Here is an 18340-nt window from a genome sequence, read left to right on the forward strand (position 1 = left end):
CAACTGAAGCACGCATTTTGCTATACAAACAGACATTGTCATAATTTTGCACATTTGAAATGCGAGATCAGCTTGCATATTAGCTTGGCCCTTGTTGCTCATTTTCCCTTTACCTTTCTAGCGTATACTCATATATTTTTAGTTTATTTAACTGGTGCATTTGTGTTTCTTTTTCTTGGTTGTATCGATGCTGGAATAACGCTCTTGCATATAAAATAGTGAAAAAAGGGTAGGTGCTAATGCTGATGTCATAATTCTGCAAACATTCCCCCAGTAACCAAGGTAGCATAACATTTAGGGAAAGGTATTGGTAAGGCATTGCAATGCCTTGCAAGGAGCCAGCAATATTGCAGCTGAAAAGCTTCGTTTGAGTTGCCTTACTTGAGCTGCTGCCAAACGCTTTATTCAGGCATCTGAGGCGCGCATTCTTGATTGCTCGCCTTCTTAACTGGTTGTGGCTGAGCTGTGCAGGTTTTGGGTATTGTGCACTACAATGCATGCATTCCTTTCCACTGGTGTCTGCCTGCATGTATGCCTAAGGCCTGGCCACCCTGTGTGTGCGTCCCGTCTTCCTTTTTTTTCTCCCTGCCCCATCCCTTTTTTTTTTCCCCACCATCTCCCGTAGTACCGGCAGGCTCTTAACCCGCCGGCTCCGCCTCAGTTGCAGTTGCAACAGAAGCAGCGCTCCTTCCTGGCGTTTGGCTTTAGTGCGGGTGGGGGCAGCACTACGGGGGGTGGGGCACCACCAGCCCCGTCTCCCCGACGGGAGTCCCACGTCAACGTCAACGTCACACCCACCTCACACGAGGCGGTGAGCACCACCCCGGAGATTCGCAAGTACAAGAAGCGCTTCTACTCGGAGATCCTCTGTGCAGCTCTCTGGGGTGAGCCGCTCTTCTTTGTGCCCCCGCTTTACATGTTGCGCCCCATGGTCGTGTGTGCCATCTGTCACCCTGGTCCCTAATGCGCCTATGGTCAAAGCAAGGGCACGCACATCTCTTGGTGGTGCAGCTGCATTAATTAGTTTTGAGGGCTTTGGAGTTATGGCAGAATTTTTTTTGGTCATGTCTAATCTTTAAAGCAGCAAGCAACTGCAAACACTGCGTTGCCGGACAGACCCGTGGTCAATCTGGTTATGCGTCCTGCGCCGTGGGGACCTCTGCGACAGGTGGTACATTATTAGGCATGTGCGAACAGTGAGTTTTCAGTTCAAAGCAAATAGGAAGCGAATGGTTATTTTGTTCGAATAGTTTTGAAGTGAAGCGAATATTTTAGAATCGAAGTGAATAGTTTGCGACTGGAACTGTAGTAGTAAAAAAAAGTAGTAAACAAAAGGCAATTCATTACCGCTCAGTAGTATACGCCGAAAGACTGGGTTTGTAGGATTCAGTAAAGCAGTTAAAATAAAAAATGAAAAAAAAAATTCTTTCAAACTTGCATTAGGCAATGCCCAATCAGTAGCAAATCAAAGTGCACTTAGCATCATAGCCACGAGCTTTTACCATGCGATTCTTTACATGCCGCTGATCTTAAGTATAAAAGTTGCTGATAGATTTTTCGGATGCTGAAATTTCGGACATGATTCATAATCCAGACGTGGGGCACCGAGTCACGCATCCCAGAAAGTTCAGTGTACAACTAGGGCTGAAATTCCGGATACGTTGCGTCTGAAGCCGAAATTTCTCCAACCTCATTTGCATGGCATACGGTCACGTGACCGCATGCGTGATCCCGTGTTCTTACCACCGTCGGAGGAAGCTATGACCTGAGTCATCCTTTACACGAAAGTTGAAAGATGTCAGCGAGGGCACCGCATGCGCACTGAAGTGGGATGCGATACCCACAGTTTCTGGAGTGGATCTTTCCATAGACCAACATCAAAAAGTTGTGCATTGCGGTGCTCCGGTGTGCGTTGCGATGACCCGACCCATACAGACGCATGCCCAGCATGAAGCGCAAGGAGATGTGAGCATGCCGCCCTCTTCCCCCGTACACATGCACCGCCGCACAGCGTGGGGTGCACCTATCTTTGGAGAGAGCAGGTTTAAGGCATTCTTTTAAGGCGAGTACTTTCGTCTAAATATGCAAAACTGCAGCAGATAAGCGCGAAAGAGGCGTACCCCTATGCCAAGATTGTGACCACAAGAAAGTGGATTGGATTGGAAAACATTTAATTCGTCAGAAAAGGCAGAATGCAGACGATCCGTGCTAGGTGGCTATCAGTGACTACTACAAGAAAATGGAGGTGCTCTTCGAAGTGAAGACTGTGCACCTGCGTCAAAACACTTTCGGTGCCGGCCTTCTCATCGTGGTACTTAAAATAACTAGCGCTTCACGTGTTATTTAATTTCCATTATTGAAATGTGCGTAACCATTAAGGTATCACCAGCTTCGAAATGGTTTCCAACACCGCAAGTACGAAAGCCAACGCAGACTGAGCACTCGTCTCGGTCATGTTGGTAGTTCTGCATTATCTTTTTCGTCATCTTCGTCTTTCGGGCCCTCCGTGCAGTGGGCACAGCACAGTTTCAGCCACGGCATGTTCACTCTCATATCTCAGCTTAGTCCCATCAAGCATACTCCAGCAGTGGGCCGAACCATACCGCCATTGAAGGTGGAGTTTGTGGACGCGGCCGCCGCGTAGTACCATATTTACAAGATTGTAAGTCAGCTCGAATGTAAGTCGACTCCCCTAAGTCACATTTCCGAAAAATAAAAAAAAACTTCCGAGGTTGTTTAAGCTTGGCCTTGAATAGTTGAACACGATAGCATTATACAGCGGCCGCGGTTTATCGCCAGCCGCTATCGGCTGCCGCGCGCGGCCGTGCCCGTGGGCACATTCCAAAACGAAAATGTATTGGGCAGTGGACTACTCGTCCACACTTGCATCATCGTCTTCACTAGCGCTGCCGTCGTGATCGCTGCTGTAGTCCCACAACACGTCGTTCTAACGTCGGCGTCCATCGAAATCCTGCACTTCGCAAACAGCCACATCACGGCATCGCGTGGAACAGCTAAAAATTTTTCTTGCTGCAGCTGCCACGCCTATATCACTCGTTGCGAACATCAAACTTGCGGCCCGGCACGCGGCTGTTCGTTTCTGCAGCGTAAAAAATGGCAGCCATCTTGAATGTAGCCGTGAACGAGCGCTGGTCGCATGCTTGACCGCGAGCACAAATAATGACTGACGATGCACTACATTAAAAATTTGTGAAATGCGGCCGGCAGTAGTCAAATGCATCAGAGCCAAAGAGAAACTACATGTGAATGGCGTCGGCTCTTCTGTCGGCTATCGACACTCCCCGACACTGCTGCTGTTCCGAGTGGGGGTGCCGCCTTGATTGGATCAGCGGCCCTTCCATCAACTATCAACGCTCCCTTGAGTGCCGAGCGCACATTTGAAAGTAAAAGGAAAACTTGTTGGACGCTTGAGCTTTCCTTAGAACGCGATTGTGTTATTTGGCCGCCGCCGCCTATCAGCAACCGCAGTCAGCAGCCACATGTGGGGAGTGTGGGGTGCCAGTTTGCTGTTTATCGATAGCCGCCATCGGCTGCCGCCCCGTGCACGCGGGCAGGGTATGTCAGTTCTGCATGTTGACTTAGCAGCTGCTAAAGGCCAGCACCAAGAGCGATGTGACGGAGCCACGCAGCAAAAATGCAGCCACGCTGTAGCATGCCTGGTATCTCGTTTGTCTCGCCTTTACTTATAGTGCGATGTTTTCGTTTCGATTGTAAGCCGACCACCCCACTTAGAGTTTTGAAATTAAAAAAAAATAGGTCGACTTACAATCGTGTAAATAAGGTATGCACGGCGCATGCCGACATCCAGAGTGGTGAGATCGTGTGGAAGTGTCAGAACGTGCATAAGGCCATTGACTGCTACTTTCAGCAGCTTATATTCCTGAATTCTCCGACTACTCGAAGTTTGAGAATTCGAAGTTCGAAAATATTCCAGGTTTTCAAATAGTGCTATTCAGCTATTCACCTGGAAACCTGAACCAAATACCACATTATTTGCTTCTATATTCAAAGCATTTGAATATTCAGACAACACTGTGCATTAATAACTTGACCTACGGATAATTCTATCATTTCGTTCAGTCCAATGAAGTCTGAGTTAACGAGATTCTACTACCCATCATGTTGTTCTTAGTTGCCAGTTATGTATCATCATTAATGTATTTCAATTTGTTACTCATTTTTCAGCATGACCACAGTACAGGTTGTAAACTGTTGTGCTGTCTAATCAAACAGTATGCATTTCTGTGTGCATTATGTTCATTTCTTATGTTGCTGAGGCATTCTAGGTTTGTTTATCAAGATACAAAGGCCATACACTACTTTATCTTCTTCTGAAATTTTTTTCATGTTGATCAGGTACTTGATATTTGATATAATTTTTTCTTCATGTTCATGTTCGATTCATATTCGACTATTTTAATATTCACACACCCCTATTGAACAGTGAACATTCCCTGGGGCCTTTTCTTCTCGTCCACACCAAAGGGGTGAACCTGCTGATAGGCACGGAGAATGGCCTGATGCTGCTGGACCGCAGTGGGCAGGGCAAGGTGTACCAGCTCATTTCGCGTCGGCGCTTCCAGCAGATGGAGGTGCTTGAAGGACAAAACATCCTGGTCACCATCTCTGGCAAGAAGCAGCGAGTGCGCGTCTACTACCTCTCCTGGCTCAAGAGCAAGATCCTGCGCACTGATGCGGTCGGTGTATGTCCTCAGCCGCAGCTGCACTGCATGTTGCCATGTGTCCCTTCTTTTCTCTGCTCATATGCTGCACCTCTATGAGGGACAAGTGGCAGGATTATGGCACCTGTTCATTATTCAGGCATAGCATGGCAGGTCATAGTACTAGTAAAAATGTGGCAAGTCAGGCAGGAAGGCTTGAAATTGCTAGCTCAGGATCCAGGCACGCTGCCCATTGCACCATATAGAGTGGGCTAAAGTACCATAGTTGCAAGGCATGTTGCTACTTTGATGAGGTTTTGCAATTGAAAGCCTCGTGAGTTTGATAAATCACCACCGCAAAATTGGCATTATCTTTTTGCTTTCATGTTGTCTGTCTAAAGAAAGCAAACATGGCAAGCATACTAGGCAGGATAAATTAACATGCTAGTATTGACTTGGGCTTAAAAAAAAAGGAAAATGTATTAATTATGGTGCTTTAAGCATATACTATAGTGTTTTTGTTTTTTGCTGGGTTTTGCTTTTTATTACCCTCAAGCTTCGAAATAATTTGACGATATCTGAAGTTGGTGACTTGTCCTACTTGGTTTTGGGATTGGCTGGTTCAAATGTAGCCATCAGAGGGTCTAAGAGGCTGGCAGTAACTCTTAATCCCTCGAGTTCAATGACTAGCCTTGCTTGTCATTTAGGCTGTTGGTGTCTCAAGTTCTTTGAAAAATGAACCTGTGTTTTTCAACTTTCCTGCGCTTCCTGTGTGCTGCCGGCACAACACTGCATGATTGGAAAAATCCTTTTTTGAATGGCACCTCTGGCATGGGAGTGCTGATTTTATTTTTCATTACTTGCAGCAAGTCGAAAAGCGCAACGGCTGGATAAATGTCGGGGACCTCCATGGTGCAGTTCACTTCAAAATAGGTGAGCCCAAGTTCATATGTTGCCCAGTGGGGTGCCTGATGCACGCTGCGCATTATGTAAATGGGCGAGAGCTTTACACACTCTGGACTTTCAGGGATAGACTTGTCAGCTTTGAATTAGTTGTTTTCCCTACTGTGGCTGCCATCTTTTCTTTTTTTGTGTTGTGTGCAACTGCCCGCTTTCGCGTTTCATGGGAAGAAGTGGCAGGCTGCTGTCTGTCCAAAAGATGCGCATGGTTTGAGTAAAAAGATATTTACCACTGCCACTTGGCTCTGCCATTATCAGGGTGGGGTGTTGACTGCACCACTTAGCCAGTGAAAGCTAAACTTTGGCAAAGATGTCTCAAGACGAATGGGTTCTTGTGATAAGAGCGGAAATGTTGGAGCTGCTGTGGCAAACAGTTGAGCCATCTCTGCTGATAAAGCTGTTGTTCTTGTGGATTCTTGCAGAATCGCACAGATGTGTGGTTAGCACGGCACCGTTCTGAATGCCTGAGCGTATAGCGACTTTATTGTGTTGCCTGTGCATTGCCAGCAGACAAGCTTTCAACAGGCTCGCTAGGTAGCACAAAACCTAGGCATTAGTGGTGGCATCCTTTTCTTAACCTGTCGCTTCAAATGTGGCACAGTCCCTTGCTTTGTGTCAAAGACAGCCTGTAGCAAATGCCTTTCCCATTTCAAGCATGCATGTGTGAGCACACCAGTGCTGCTTAAGGACAGTCGCAGTGCGTGCCCCCTGTGCCAGGCCCAGCCAGCTTTCTGACAGAGATTCTTTCTTTTTTTCTTTTCTTCTCCTCTTCTTCTCCCCCTGGCTTTCTCCTCACTCCCCTGGGGGGGCCTTCTCTGTCCCTGCCATGACTTGCTGAGCGCAGTGGTGTGGTCAATTCCCCAACACGATCTAAAGGAGTGGGAAAATACCTTTCGAATTTGGAGTGGCAACGGTAACTAGAGCTTTCATCCCGTTTCTTGGACCCCTCTGTGGCTTTCTTTGTTTCTTTTTGTGTTTAATCTGTATGTTTCTGGCCATTCTTACCTTTGGAATGCTTTTACTGGGAGATTTATTGCTTGTTATGGCTATGCTTTTGCTGTCTTGCTTTTTCTTGGGGGTAATGGGCGGCATGGATTTCTTGGCCTGTTCCAGATTGGCTTCTCAGTAGTAACATTCCTCTAATGCGTGTTCATTGTTTGTGTTCACCTTGTCATGAAACAGCATCTGTATATTTTCCTTGCACGAATCATCTGAACAGAATGCTTTTGCTTCACTTCGAAACGAGTGTAGGTTACATTATCAGTTTGCTTTTTGCTTCTGTGGACTGTAGCTTGGTTCGTACCATTCGTAGGGCGCATGCTTACCTCCCGAAAAAAGCGGCGACTTGTGGGCACGAGGTAGAAAGTGGAAATGTTTTTAAAAAATCTGTTCAGTATTTTATGCGGAGAAGTAGGTTTGTGTGTGGCGCGGTGCACGAGAACTCTGCAAGCAACTGGCCATGACGTGCTTGTGGTCACGGCCTGTGGTGAACATTTGACAAGGACCTGTATGTTCTTGTTGTTCCCTTTTGCAGTGAAGTACGAGCGCATCAAGTTTCTTGTGATAGCGCTAAGGGACAGCATTGAGATCTACGCCTGGGCACCCAAGCCATACCACAAGTTCATGGCGTTCAAGTCTTTTCCCGAGTTGGTCCACAAACCTCTCGTGGTGGACATGACCATAGAGGAGAACATTCGGCTCAAGGTGAGGAGGCATTTCTGAGGGTTTGTCACACATAGAGGTGCTTGCATTTGGAGTAGCACTAGATCGTAGGCAGTGCTGTCCGGTTTGCGGAGCCGTGTAAGCATGCGGAAAAATGCCTCAAATCGCATCACTGCACGGCTTATCCAACAATACCACAGCCTCATCATGCCCCTGCCTTTCCTTAGCTAATTTCCAACTTTTACTGACTAACTCGTACTCCTATGCCTTGCATGCCAAGAATACTGACATTTTTTTTCGATTAAAACTGCATTTCAAAACTAAATTCAGCATACTTTTATCGTCTCTTTAAACCAAAAAGTACAACCCCTAGTTACAACTGATAAACTATTTTACAGTATAACCCCGCTGATACGTGTTTCATGGAACCGTTAAAAAAAAAAAAACGTAACAGCCGGGAAATAGGACAAATTAAAAAATGACAATAGTTGGCTACTGAACACGTTTATTGCCATGGTAGTGCTTGAAAAAGTCATGCAACGTTGTCTGTCGCATTTTCTCGCGTCCGGTGAGCACAACTCACTTTTCCAAATCTAGCATGAACGACGGCGAAAATGGCTGCGAGGTGCAATCTGTCCATCCACTTCAGGTTAAGAGCAGTGCAGTTGTGCAGTTTTGGCGGTAAGCTTATTCACGTGCCGCCTCGTCTGAATTCGAGGAAATTCGTGACAAGTGCGTGCAGCTCGGGTGGTATCTAGTGGTACTGAAGAACGCGCTCCAACACAGAATGATATTGCATCACTTCCTGCGGCTCGGTTGAGGAGTGATGAGATCTTTTATTACAGACTTGTAGCATAGCACATGCCACTACTGTGCATGAGCAAATTATTCTGAGGGTGCCAGATGGTGTCACGTGCGTGTCAGTACCGGGCATACCTGCCGTCTTCAGACCAGTCAGCATGTGCTCTCCGACCGCGCTCTGTAGCGGTGGCGGTACACACTATGCAAAATCTATTACCTGCTGTGAAATAGAAAGCATATTTCTCTGCTTCAAGGCTTTGGGGGATGGGTAAGTACAAAACTTAGAACCAAAACCTGTCAGCTCTTTGCTAGTGATGACAAACTTTGCACATCTTTTCACACCACTCAAGCTTTACAGCTTTGTTTGGGAACTAAAAGGTACATACTCCAGAGTGCTTCTAAATGGACGTTTTATTGCTCCAAAGTGCTCTATACTGATTCTAAATTGGCGTTCCTTTGCTCCAAGTGCTCCGAAATTGCTCCAAATTTCATTGTGCCAGTAGCATCACTGCACATGGTAAAGCTGGCGGTACTGTGGTTGTTCATATCCAATATATTGTTCTAACCTGTATTGTTATAATTGGCTTTGACTGCAAATGCTCCCTGGCCCTTTAACAGAGGATCACTGGTTAATGTATTTTGATGTTCCAAAGCAGCATTGGGGCTGGAAAGTGCAGGTAGAAGAGTACAGTGTGTGCACTCTCTGGCAATGCCTGTGAGGGTTTACATATTGTGAAAGAGAAAGACCTTTGTGACAAACAAGCAAGAAAGAAAAAGCAGGAGAAATTTGGTGTGAACTGGTCTTTTGATTACGAGTAATTTTCTCCAGGGAACAGCAATGGACATTTAGTCTACCTTATTTTATTTCCTGAATGCGGTGCAGCTACATAAGCTCAGTTGCTTGCATTCTTCTTGCATGTATGTCTCAGGCTACTTGTCCTATAATAAATGTCTGTGAATTTGTTACAGGTGGTGTATGGTTCATGCCAAGGGTTTCATGCAGTAGATTTGGACTCTGGAGCTGTTTATGATGTTTACATTCCTTCACATGTAAGTTAGCATTCTTGAACTACTTTCTGTTTAAACATGTCATGAAGTTGGTGAAATGAGAAGAATGCTTATTAGACAGCTATTTTCTCGTTCCTGAAGGCATAGTTAGCTGATGCCAGTGCAGAAGGTTGCTTGTTGGCCTTTCAAGAGCAGTTTGTATTAAGGTGGCACACTCCCTGTTTTAGAAGTGCAAGGGATGCGAGTTTTCTCGTTTTTAAAATTACATCGACAGATTTGAAAATGAAACAGCACCGTCTAAATTGTGAAGCAATAGAAGTGATACCAAATGGGTGCTTCTTTGGGGTCCCTTTTATTGTCTGTTCTCAACACAGCACTCTTTTTTTTTTTTTTTGCCTTCAACATGTTAACCCTCTAAGAACACTTTTTTGTTTTGTTTTGAAAATAGTGCGATATACTGGTACCAGTGTTGCCATCTGTAGGCAAACTAGGGAAATGCTTTGGATGAGCTCGACGCCTTAAACCGGATGCAGTGTGCCAGAAAACACACAAGCTGGACTTATCATGAGCCAGAAATGAGTCTGCTTATGATGAGCCTGGCTAGTCCAAGTCTGCTATGGGGTCGAAGGGACACAGAGGACGTATCCGTGCGATTTGTTCTTAGTGAAAATCGATTCTATGGCTCTTTCTTGTTATGCTTGTTCAGCAGCTTTGCTGCATGTTTCATAGAGCTAAGGAGTTATTTCCCAGGCAATGTTGGCATGTGATTCCACTCACACTTGTGATTGTTGCAAGCTGAAATCTTGCGTCCGAGCAGCAGATGGTTCCAAAATTGGCACTGCAATTTTCATTCTGTAGATAGAGGCTTGGTCAGCGTAAAAGCGAGGGCTAGGAGCTACTGTGCCTCTGTAGCATCCCAAGCCACTTCCATTGATTCAGCACCTAAGGGTGGGTGCACTTAGTGTACGGTAAGCCACAGCCTAGCTTAGTAGTGCACTCTCCATGCACTGCTTAGTATGCATATGCGCTGGCTATGAATACGTGAAATTTGGCTTGGCTGCAAAGCGTGATTTGCAAAAAGGGTGCATGCTCACCTATTATGGTGTGTACTTTTCCCCCTTGTGCTGTCATGGAGCAGTTCCAGGAACGTGCAGCTGGGGTAAGCAGTGCGTGTTGACCAGTCGCACCGTTTTGTTGAAAGCCTGTTCTGCACGCCTGGGGAATTATGGGGCCACCTGCAGGCAGTCATAAAGTGCACCTTTACAAGCATGCTGTAATTTGCAGCTAGTGCACGAAGTTTTTCGTTTTAATGAATTGCATTCACTTTTATTATTATTAGCGTCGTATTTTCATCTCATACTCAGCCTTTTCTTTATTTTTTTATACCTTTACCATGTTTTTCATGTTGAATTTGGTACTTTTCTTTTTTTAAGCTATTTTCTACTAGCTGCTGTTTCTCTCATTTGCTTTGTACCTTTGCAACACCATAGAAAATAGCATCCTAGCATATCTTTCTGCATTTCTTGGGAAAGTAGTTGCTGCCAACCTGAATCTGATCCTGTACCATTTGCAGAACCAGAGTCAGATCACCCCCCACACCATTGTGACTCTTCCAAACTCCAAGGGTGTCCAGCTCCTGCTCTGCTACGACAGTGAGGCTATTTCTGCGCTTTCTTTTTTTCTGGTGGCATTCTTCATTGAGCCACCTTGACTGGTATTGTAAAGAAAGGGATTTGCCGCCCTTTGCCATTATTAATGGACTGTTCAGCCATGCCTTTTTCTTGAGTGGAAATACTTGCACACCATGGTGCACCTTTCTGACAATGCTACTTTGCTGCATGCCTCACCAAAATTGTGGTAGGGTTCAGTGTTTGATGCCCTTGTTACCACTGCCAGTGTGGACTCAGCTGCCTCCTTGGTCTCTCTCATCTTCACATTTCAGATGAAGGTGTTTATGTGAGCATATATGGCCGAGTCAGCAAGAACATAGTCCTGCAGTGGGGAGAAATGCCTACTTCAGTCGGTAAGACCCCGTGCTGCTCACTCATTTTACTTTTGCATGTGCCTGTGCCCTGGCAGTTTGATAGCATCCTGAGAGCACGCACCAGTAGCATCACTGCAGCAGTGGAGTCTCCACCAGCCCAGATGGCAGCGTTCATGGCATGATGCGCTCGATTTTTTAGCTGTGCCAGCTTCGTCTTGAAAATTCATCTCATGGAATTCGGCCTTAAGAAAGTTGAAGGAGCACGAGCGATGTCCCACTCAACTTTGTAGCGAGAGTTGCCACTGTTCTTCGTTTTTGTGAGCCATCTGGTTTTTTTGCCTACAATGCATTATGCCACATGTTTCTGAAGCAGCCTGTAATGCCTCTCCTCCTCTCTTTTTCTCTTGACACTTGACAAACTAGAAGAGCATCTCTGCATGCTTTGCTCAAATTTCACTGTAAGCTTCAGTGAGCTTACCTGCGATTTAATCATTTAGTCAAGCGTTCATATGAAACCTTTCTGCTCAAGAGAGGGCAAGGAAGAGCACGAGCAATGTAGTCTCTGTGCAGTAACCTAGTTTTCCCATTTGTTTTGTGAAAGAACACACATGTGGCTTACGCTAACAGTTTTCTCATTCAAAAACAGTTTGATTAACATCCAGTTTTTATTATCCATATTATGGATTTATTGTTATTCAGTTAGGAATAAAAAGATGCTGTGTGGGGTAGGTTGCTGCAACATGTCAGTCAGCAAGCACTTTAGTCTCTGATAAGAGCAAGACAGTGCTGCCATTCCACACTGTGTCTGGAAAAACGGAGGGTATGGTGATGATTGAGTGTGCTCGTCATGTGGCAATGCAGCTTATGTCGGCACGGGCCAAATCATGGGCTGGGGCAACAAGGCCATCGAGATCCGCAGCGTGGAGTCTGGCCACCTGGATGGCGTGTTCATGCACAAGAAGTCACAAAAGCTCAAGTTTCTCTGTGAACGCAATGACAAGGTACCACCCTGTTTTACTTGCTGCTGGTTTTCTTGCATTGTGGGCAAGTTGGTAAGCTTCTTTCACTGACATTTATCGAGGAGGAACACAGTAGTTGCCATCTAAGTATTCTGCAGGCAGTCAGTCACTTGCAGTCCGCTGCGCTCCTTTAGACACGTCGTCACCATATACAGTAGAATCTCGGTGATACGAACCCCAGTTGATACGAATTTCACAATGATACGAATTCGTGAAATTCCCCGGCCAGATTGCATTGTGTACGATGTGCAGAATTTCAGATGTTCCGAACTCTCTCCCTTGCCTCTACGAATGATACAAACGCGCGAGCCGCGGACCGGACCCTTGAGCACTAAACGCTGCCCGCACATCGCCAACATCGCGATCACTAATTGTGCGGTACGCACCGCAAGTAACGAGCTGTGGTCACAAAGCAGTGAACAAATCCCGTCAGCCGTAAACAGATCTGTGTGAATGGGTTTTTCATGTTTCTGCATACGAATCTTGTTCGTTTGAATGATACAATATTTTGGATGATATGAATTTGAATTTTTTCGTGACCCCCGTGAGATTCGTATCACCGAGATTCTACTGCATAGGAGGGGGGGGTGGGGGGGGGGGGGGGGGTGTACAAGATTATTGCATAAACAAGAGGGAGAGAGCACAGAGAAAAAGCCCCCCCCCCCCCCCCCCCCCCCCCCCCCCCCCCCCCCCCCCCCCATAGCAGTTTAGTTAGGGTGGGATTACTTCATCAGTTTTAAAAATGGAAACACCACTAACTAGATAACAGCTGTCCGGGAGACGGGGCGCCAGAAAGTTGGCTACTTTTTTCTGTCCACACGGTAGGAGTAGCTGCAGGATATATATTGCCAAACGTGTGGGTCTGCACACTATTGCTGTGGATACATATGAGGTTATTTGGGTTTTTTAATTATTTATTTATTTGCCCCTTTGTCACATTGTTCGTCTGGTTTTGCTGTGGTTTTCATGTTACAAGTACTGATGCGCAAAGTGTGGTAGTTACCTTGATGCCATGCAGAATGCTTTTAGAACTCATTGAATGTGTGCATAAATGGTGGGTTGTGGATTAGCTTTTGCACGTGATGGGCTGCAAATCTGTTTTTATGAAAGGAGTGGCATAGCACATGTGAGCCTTTGAAATGAGGACTGTTCCAGCCTGAATGAGGCATTTGATTACCACAAATGCAGTGCAAGGTAAATCCAGGTGAAGTGACTTGAAGCCAAATAGCAGAGTGAAGGGAACCATTTCTCAATCTGCTATTGAAATAGACAGTCGGGTGTTTTAGAGACACTGCACACTGTGACAGTGATTTTTCTTCACAAATTTGCCATTGATGTTGAAAAGAACATGGACAGCGTTCTTTAAATGTAACCAAAGATCCAAAAAGTTTAGAGTGGTTACTTCCTGTCGTAAGGCATGGAGCTGGGTTGTGAAAGGAATTATCTCGAGGCATGTGCAGTGCATTTGAACAGCTTAGGCTTGTTCTGGGCCAGGTATTGTATTTTACTGCAGCGCAAATTTTCCGTGTACAGCACTAAACTCTTTGTTGTGGTCATGTTGTGCATGTGTTTTTAGCCTCTTTTTATGATTGGCGCTTCACATTTTCAGAACTTTCAAGCTTATGAAATATGTTTAGCAGCTTTCATGGCTTTCCTTTTTGTATAGAAAGTGGCAATACCTTCTTCTAGCCCCCATGTGGCTGTCTGCACTAGTGAAACTAGTGGAGAGAAGCTGTTTCATGGTTGAATGGTTCTTTCGGCTTTAAGACACAAGGACAAAATGTTTAGCTCTTAAACACTTGTTCCATAGTAAAGCTAGGGACCCGCAGCTCTGAAGGGTTTCATTTCTGGCCCATCAATTCTGTGAACATAAATTTTTACCTTCTTGCAGGTGTTCTTTTCGTCGGCCAAAGGAGGAACCTCCTGCCAGATCTACTTCATGACCCTGAACAAGCCAGGGATGGCCAACTGGTAACCACTGCACCAGGCCCCACCTCCACTTTGAGCCAGCAGGCATCAAAGCAGCCTAGTTAACAGCTCTGTTTGCTTTTGTGTCACACCCTTCTAAATCTTTGTCCTGCAGTGCTTGGGGTGTTAAATCTCCAATTGGTGTTAAAGCTTTGCATCAAGAGCAGTGATGGCATCGTTCATGCTTACGGCTTCCGCTCCATGCTGAAACTGGAAAAGTGCGCGCACAAGCAAGCTATTTGCATTACGTGAAACATCTTACAGCCTCAACGTCTCAGTTGAAAAGTTCACCGTAGCTGTGCTCTGTGTCTGTGGTGGCAGTGTGTGTGTTTATCTTGATTTCTAGCATTCAGTGTTTGAGCTGTTGCTGGGCGTGTTTGTTCATGCCCTGGCAGTATTGTGTAGCTGTTCCGGTGCGTACACCCTTAAAAATCAGAGGTTTTGTTTTGAAGTACCTGGCTCTCGTTGAGCTTTGATATTCACTGGCATATTGGAATGTGGAACTTTCGACTGCTCCTAGAATTAGTCTTCTGGCAAATTCACTTTTCTCTCATTTTTTTTTTCCTCTCTCTCCAACTGCACACAAAACAAGAATTCCACTATGCTGTCATGTTGGAGCACGGCATGAGCAGGAACCTCCGCACATTGCCGAGATGTCTGCCACAAATGGCTAGAGCATGCTATTCAAAATATGTGCCCGCTGTAATTTTTTTTGTGTGTGTGTGTGCGCACTGGCAGCATGCCAGCTGCTCTTCGCACTATTACTGATGAATTGTGCAGCATAGCACAGTTAAGAACTGCTGTTATTTCCAGGGTGTATTATGTACGCCACTTTCTTCATTGGCACCTAGTGATTGGCATTTTACCTCAAGACCATGCTGTGGTTTTTACACGTCTGCAAGGATGTGCCTGGGTGTCAAAAAACTGGCCAGACTGCCCTGCTGTAATGTGCTTTTGGCTCCCCTCGACTAACCTTTGCTGCTGCTGCTCATACTCTGGACATCTTTATTTTTGTTGTCTGCCATCGCTGGAAAAAGTGCTTCTGTCCCAGGGATGTATACATACATATGTACTGCTCAAAGCAGAAGCTTGAGTGGCCAGCAGAAGGAAAGAAAAAAAAGAAAAACCTCCCGCTATGCTTTTATTGCAAGGTTGGCTATGTAACGGTGCACATAGTTACATATCTCCTTTTTTTGTTTGTGCAATACTGCCTGCCCATCAGCAGAGTAGCAGCGGAGCTCTGCTGCTGTCACCTCTGCTGCTTTCTTGTCATGGTGGTCCAAGGGATTGTTTCTCAGAGCTTTGTTTGGCACATGGCTGTGACATGTGAAGGCTGTTGTTTCCTTGGCTTCTTGGTCGGTGTTGTGGCCAGTATTTATCATGTACAGAATTGCTGTGTTTTAATTTTTCTCTCTTTTCTGGGAGATAGAGAAAGACCTCCTTCTGTCGCTGTGCATTGTCCTCCAGAGGTTTAGAAGTGTCGTTGTGAAGGTAAAGCTACTCTGATTGTGTTCTCTGTGGAGGAAGTTTGTAGAATTTGCTAGCACATTGCAATCTCTGCTGGCAGACCTGTGGTATGAAATGTGTAATTTGTGACATGGGTTGTGTTTCAATTCTTGGTGTATGTGCAAAGTGTTCAGTAGGCATTTTAACCCTCCTCACATTTTCAATACAAATAGTAAAAAGACTGGTCATGAAACTGAATGGACAGTTTTTCATTCGAGAGGCTTCTCACACATATACCTGCCTACTAAACGAAAGACCTTCAGACTTGCAAGATTGTTGATTTGGCCATGCTGTTACGGGGAACGCTCATGTCTCGACGTAACACACACTGCTTAATCAAGATCCGTTGAGTGCGCCAAATGCTTGTGCTACCTTCGGTATTGGTTTTAGCTGTGAATACAACTTTCATCATGGGTGGCCCTGGCTGTGCCATTTCTAAACAAAGCTCCATCATAACAGCAGCTGCCCTTTGTCGTGCTTCTTGTGTAGCTTCTCCACTCCAGTTCTTGCTTGCCTTTCGCACTGTGTTGTTTTCTTTGCTAGAGCAAATTGGAATACACCTCATGGAGCACGAAAATTCATAATTGGTAATGACCCAAGCAGCCATTTCTGTTGGTCACAGCATGTTAAAGCTAATATGTATGCATCATGTTTTATTTGCTCCAATCTGTGAAAGCAGATGAGTGAAGGGGGAATTAACTTTTCCTTTTTTTTTTTCTATTGAAGTAATTCCACTGAGGGCCTTGCGTGAATGCCCTTTTATTTCTGTTCATTGTTGTACAGGTGCTAGTCTAACACCCTCTCTTTGTCCTGTGTGCCTGTGGTTCAGGGTGTGAGCAACCTTGGTGTAAATTTTTGCAATCTGTCTCGTGTACTTCCGACGCTGTGCACCTTGGCACCTCCGAGGTGGCTTGAAGTGACTGTGCACTACATTAGGTATCCCTTGCTGGTTTCACTTGGCAGTGGCAGCAGTGTCAATGAGAAATGGTGAGCAGTGCACCAAATAATTGTTTCATTCCTCTAGCCTCGGCATAACATAGTGCAGCGTGCTCATTTACTTTGTGCTGGTTTTACACAGGCGGTGCATTCAGACATATCATGAAGAAGCCTCGACCCAGTTGCACTGTACAGCAACCCTTAGGCTCAGCCGCTTTCAAGTTTGAATGCACTAAGGTATTGTGTGGCCACTAGGCAGGCACTTGGTAAACTGTTGTAGTCTCCAGCATGCTTTGCCGCAGCGTTTCTTTTTCTCTTCCGCGCTGCCTGTCTCACTGGCAGCAGCGTTTTATTCTGTTCATGACGAGGGCAGCATATGTGCAAGAACGTTGATTTTCTTACTGGCCAGCAAATCCATGCCTAGTTCTCTTCTCACTGAGCAGACCTCTTCCTTTTTCTCTCTCCTGCATTCTTAGTTGCTTCAAATTTCTGTTTGAAGCTTGGTGGCTTTGTTGTGTTGTACTATTTAGTTTGTTGAAAGGGTGTAATGCAACCACTTGGGCTTTGTTTTGTATATAAGTATCAACAGAAGCTCCTGCTTACAGACGACAAAATGGCGAACAAACTCACTCAAATGCAAGCAGAAACATTGTCAAAGTTTGGCCATCTTTTGCCACTGGCTCAGTGTAACGTCGTTAATAGTGCCAAAGCCTTCCCATTTTTATTTTGTTTTGTTACGGGCTCTTGTTGCTAGCGGCACTTGGTCCCCTTTTGTGGTTTTTTCTGTATGTCTTGCACATGTCAGAGGTGCATCTTATAGTCAGCTGTATGCGATAAGAGGAAAGTGTGTCCATGTATATAAATATATCCATATGTTACATGCTTTATGAATAACGGCATCTTTCTCATATTTGCTTGCTGGAGCATATATGGTACTTTTAATAGAGAAACTAATAACCAGTAGCTTATTTATGACCAACTGCAGCACGGCCGCAAATTTGGGAAATTGCTTGCGGCACGCGCTGCATGGATTGCTTGTAGGAAGCGTCTTGCCCGTGCTCAAATGTGCCCTGCTACACACACATAACACACAGCAGTTGTATTTCCGAAAACTTTCTTGTTGAGAGGAGTGATGTGATTTAGCTGCGCAATTGCTGCTGGCAGCCTGTACAGTCAGGGGCGCCACATTCAACGGTAGTGTATCACTGTTATGCGTTGTAGCGTTGCGGTCGTGCTGTGCATAGAGAAGTTGGAGCGAACCAAGGTGTACAATGGTAGACCCATATCTATTGAGCTACTTCACAAGTGTGTGACCGGGGCAACGTGTACTGAATGATGTCATATAAGCCAATCTTTTGCAAAACGTTATCCCAGGGGAACTTTTTTATGAGTCTTCAAGGAAAAAAAAGAGCAACGACTTTGTAACATACACCTGCGATTTTATATGTTTTAGTGATTCTGTCAATAAAGTTTTACAGATTTTTTTCCTGGTTTCATGATTGGTCGATGTATTAATGCTTCATGATAGTGATGTTTATTTGCACTGGCATGATTTGCAAGTGCTAACTTGCATGTGAAACGTGTTAAATGACTCAAGTTGGAAAGTTTGGTGGATGTCTGGGCATGATTTTGTCCAGTAAGAATTGATTAGTGGACTTAGTAGACTTTTAGTGAGTACTTTGTTGAGCACTCTAAAGGCCAGTGCATGCCTAATGCCAGTATTTGTAGAACATGGGAAGAGCTCGCAATTTGAATAGTGTTCACAAGGGCAATGTAATCCCGCCCTAAGTATGGGCAACTTTGCACACGTCGTG

The 18340-nt window shown here is 45.3% G+C and overlaps 1 protein-coding gene across 10 annotated transcripts in view; it reads left to right on the forward strand.

Annotated features, from left to right (window-relative positions):
• Positions 1-18010, forward strand: part of msn (serine/threonine-protein kinase msn) — a 53146-nt gene extending 35136 nt beyond the window's left edge. The window contains exons 20-29 of one of the 10 annotated variants that reach the window (XM_077659084.1): positions 626-884; positions 4507-4724; positions 5549-5615; positions 7177-7346; positions 9075-9155; positions 10252-10272; positions 10687-10765; positions 11056-11136; positions 11959-12098; positions 14008-18010. In XM_077659084.1, coding sequence (XP_077515210.1) covers positions 626-884; positions 4507-4724; positions 5549-5615; positions 7177-7346; positions 9075-9155; positions 10252-10272; positions 10687-10765; positions 11056-11136; positions 11959-12098; positions 14008-14091 — 1200 coding nt within the window. In that variant the 3' untranslated portion in view covers positions 14092-18010. The remainder of the gene's footprint in view (positions 1-625; positions 885-4506; positions 4725-5548; positions 5616-7176; positions 7347-9074; positions 9156-10251; positions 10273-10686; positions 10766-11055; positions 11137-11958; positions 12099-14007) is intronic. The other 9 variants (XM_077659085.1, XM_077659088.1, XM_077659089.1 and 6 more) reach the window with 9 other exon arrangements.
• Positions 18011-18340: the final 330 nt, after the last annotated feature.

Source organism: Amblyomma americanum, chromosome 3 (assembly GCF_052857255.1).
Source record: "Amblyomma americanum isolate KBUSLIRL-KWMA chromosome 3, ASM5285725v1, whole genome shotgun sequence".
Classification (NCBI taxonomy): Eukaryota; Metazoa; Arthropoda; class Arachnida; order Ixodida; family Ixodidae; genus Amblyomma; species Amblyomma americanum.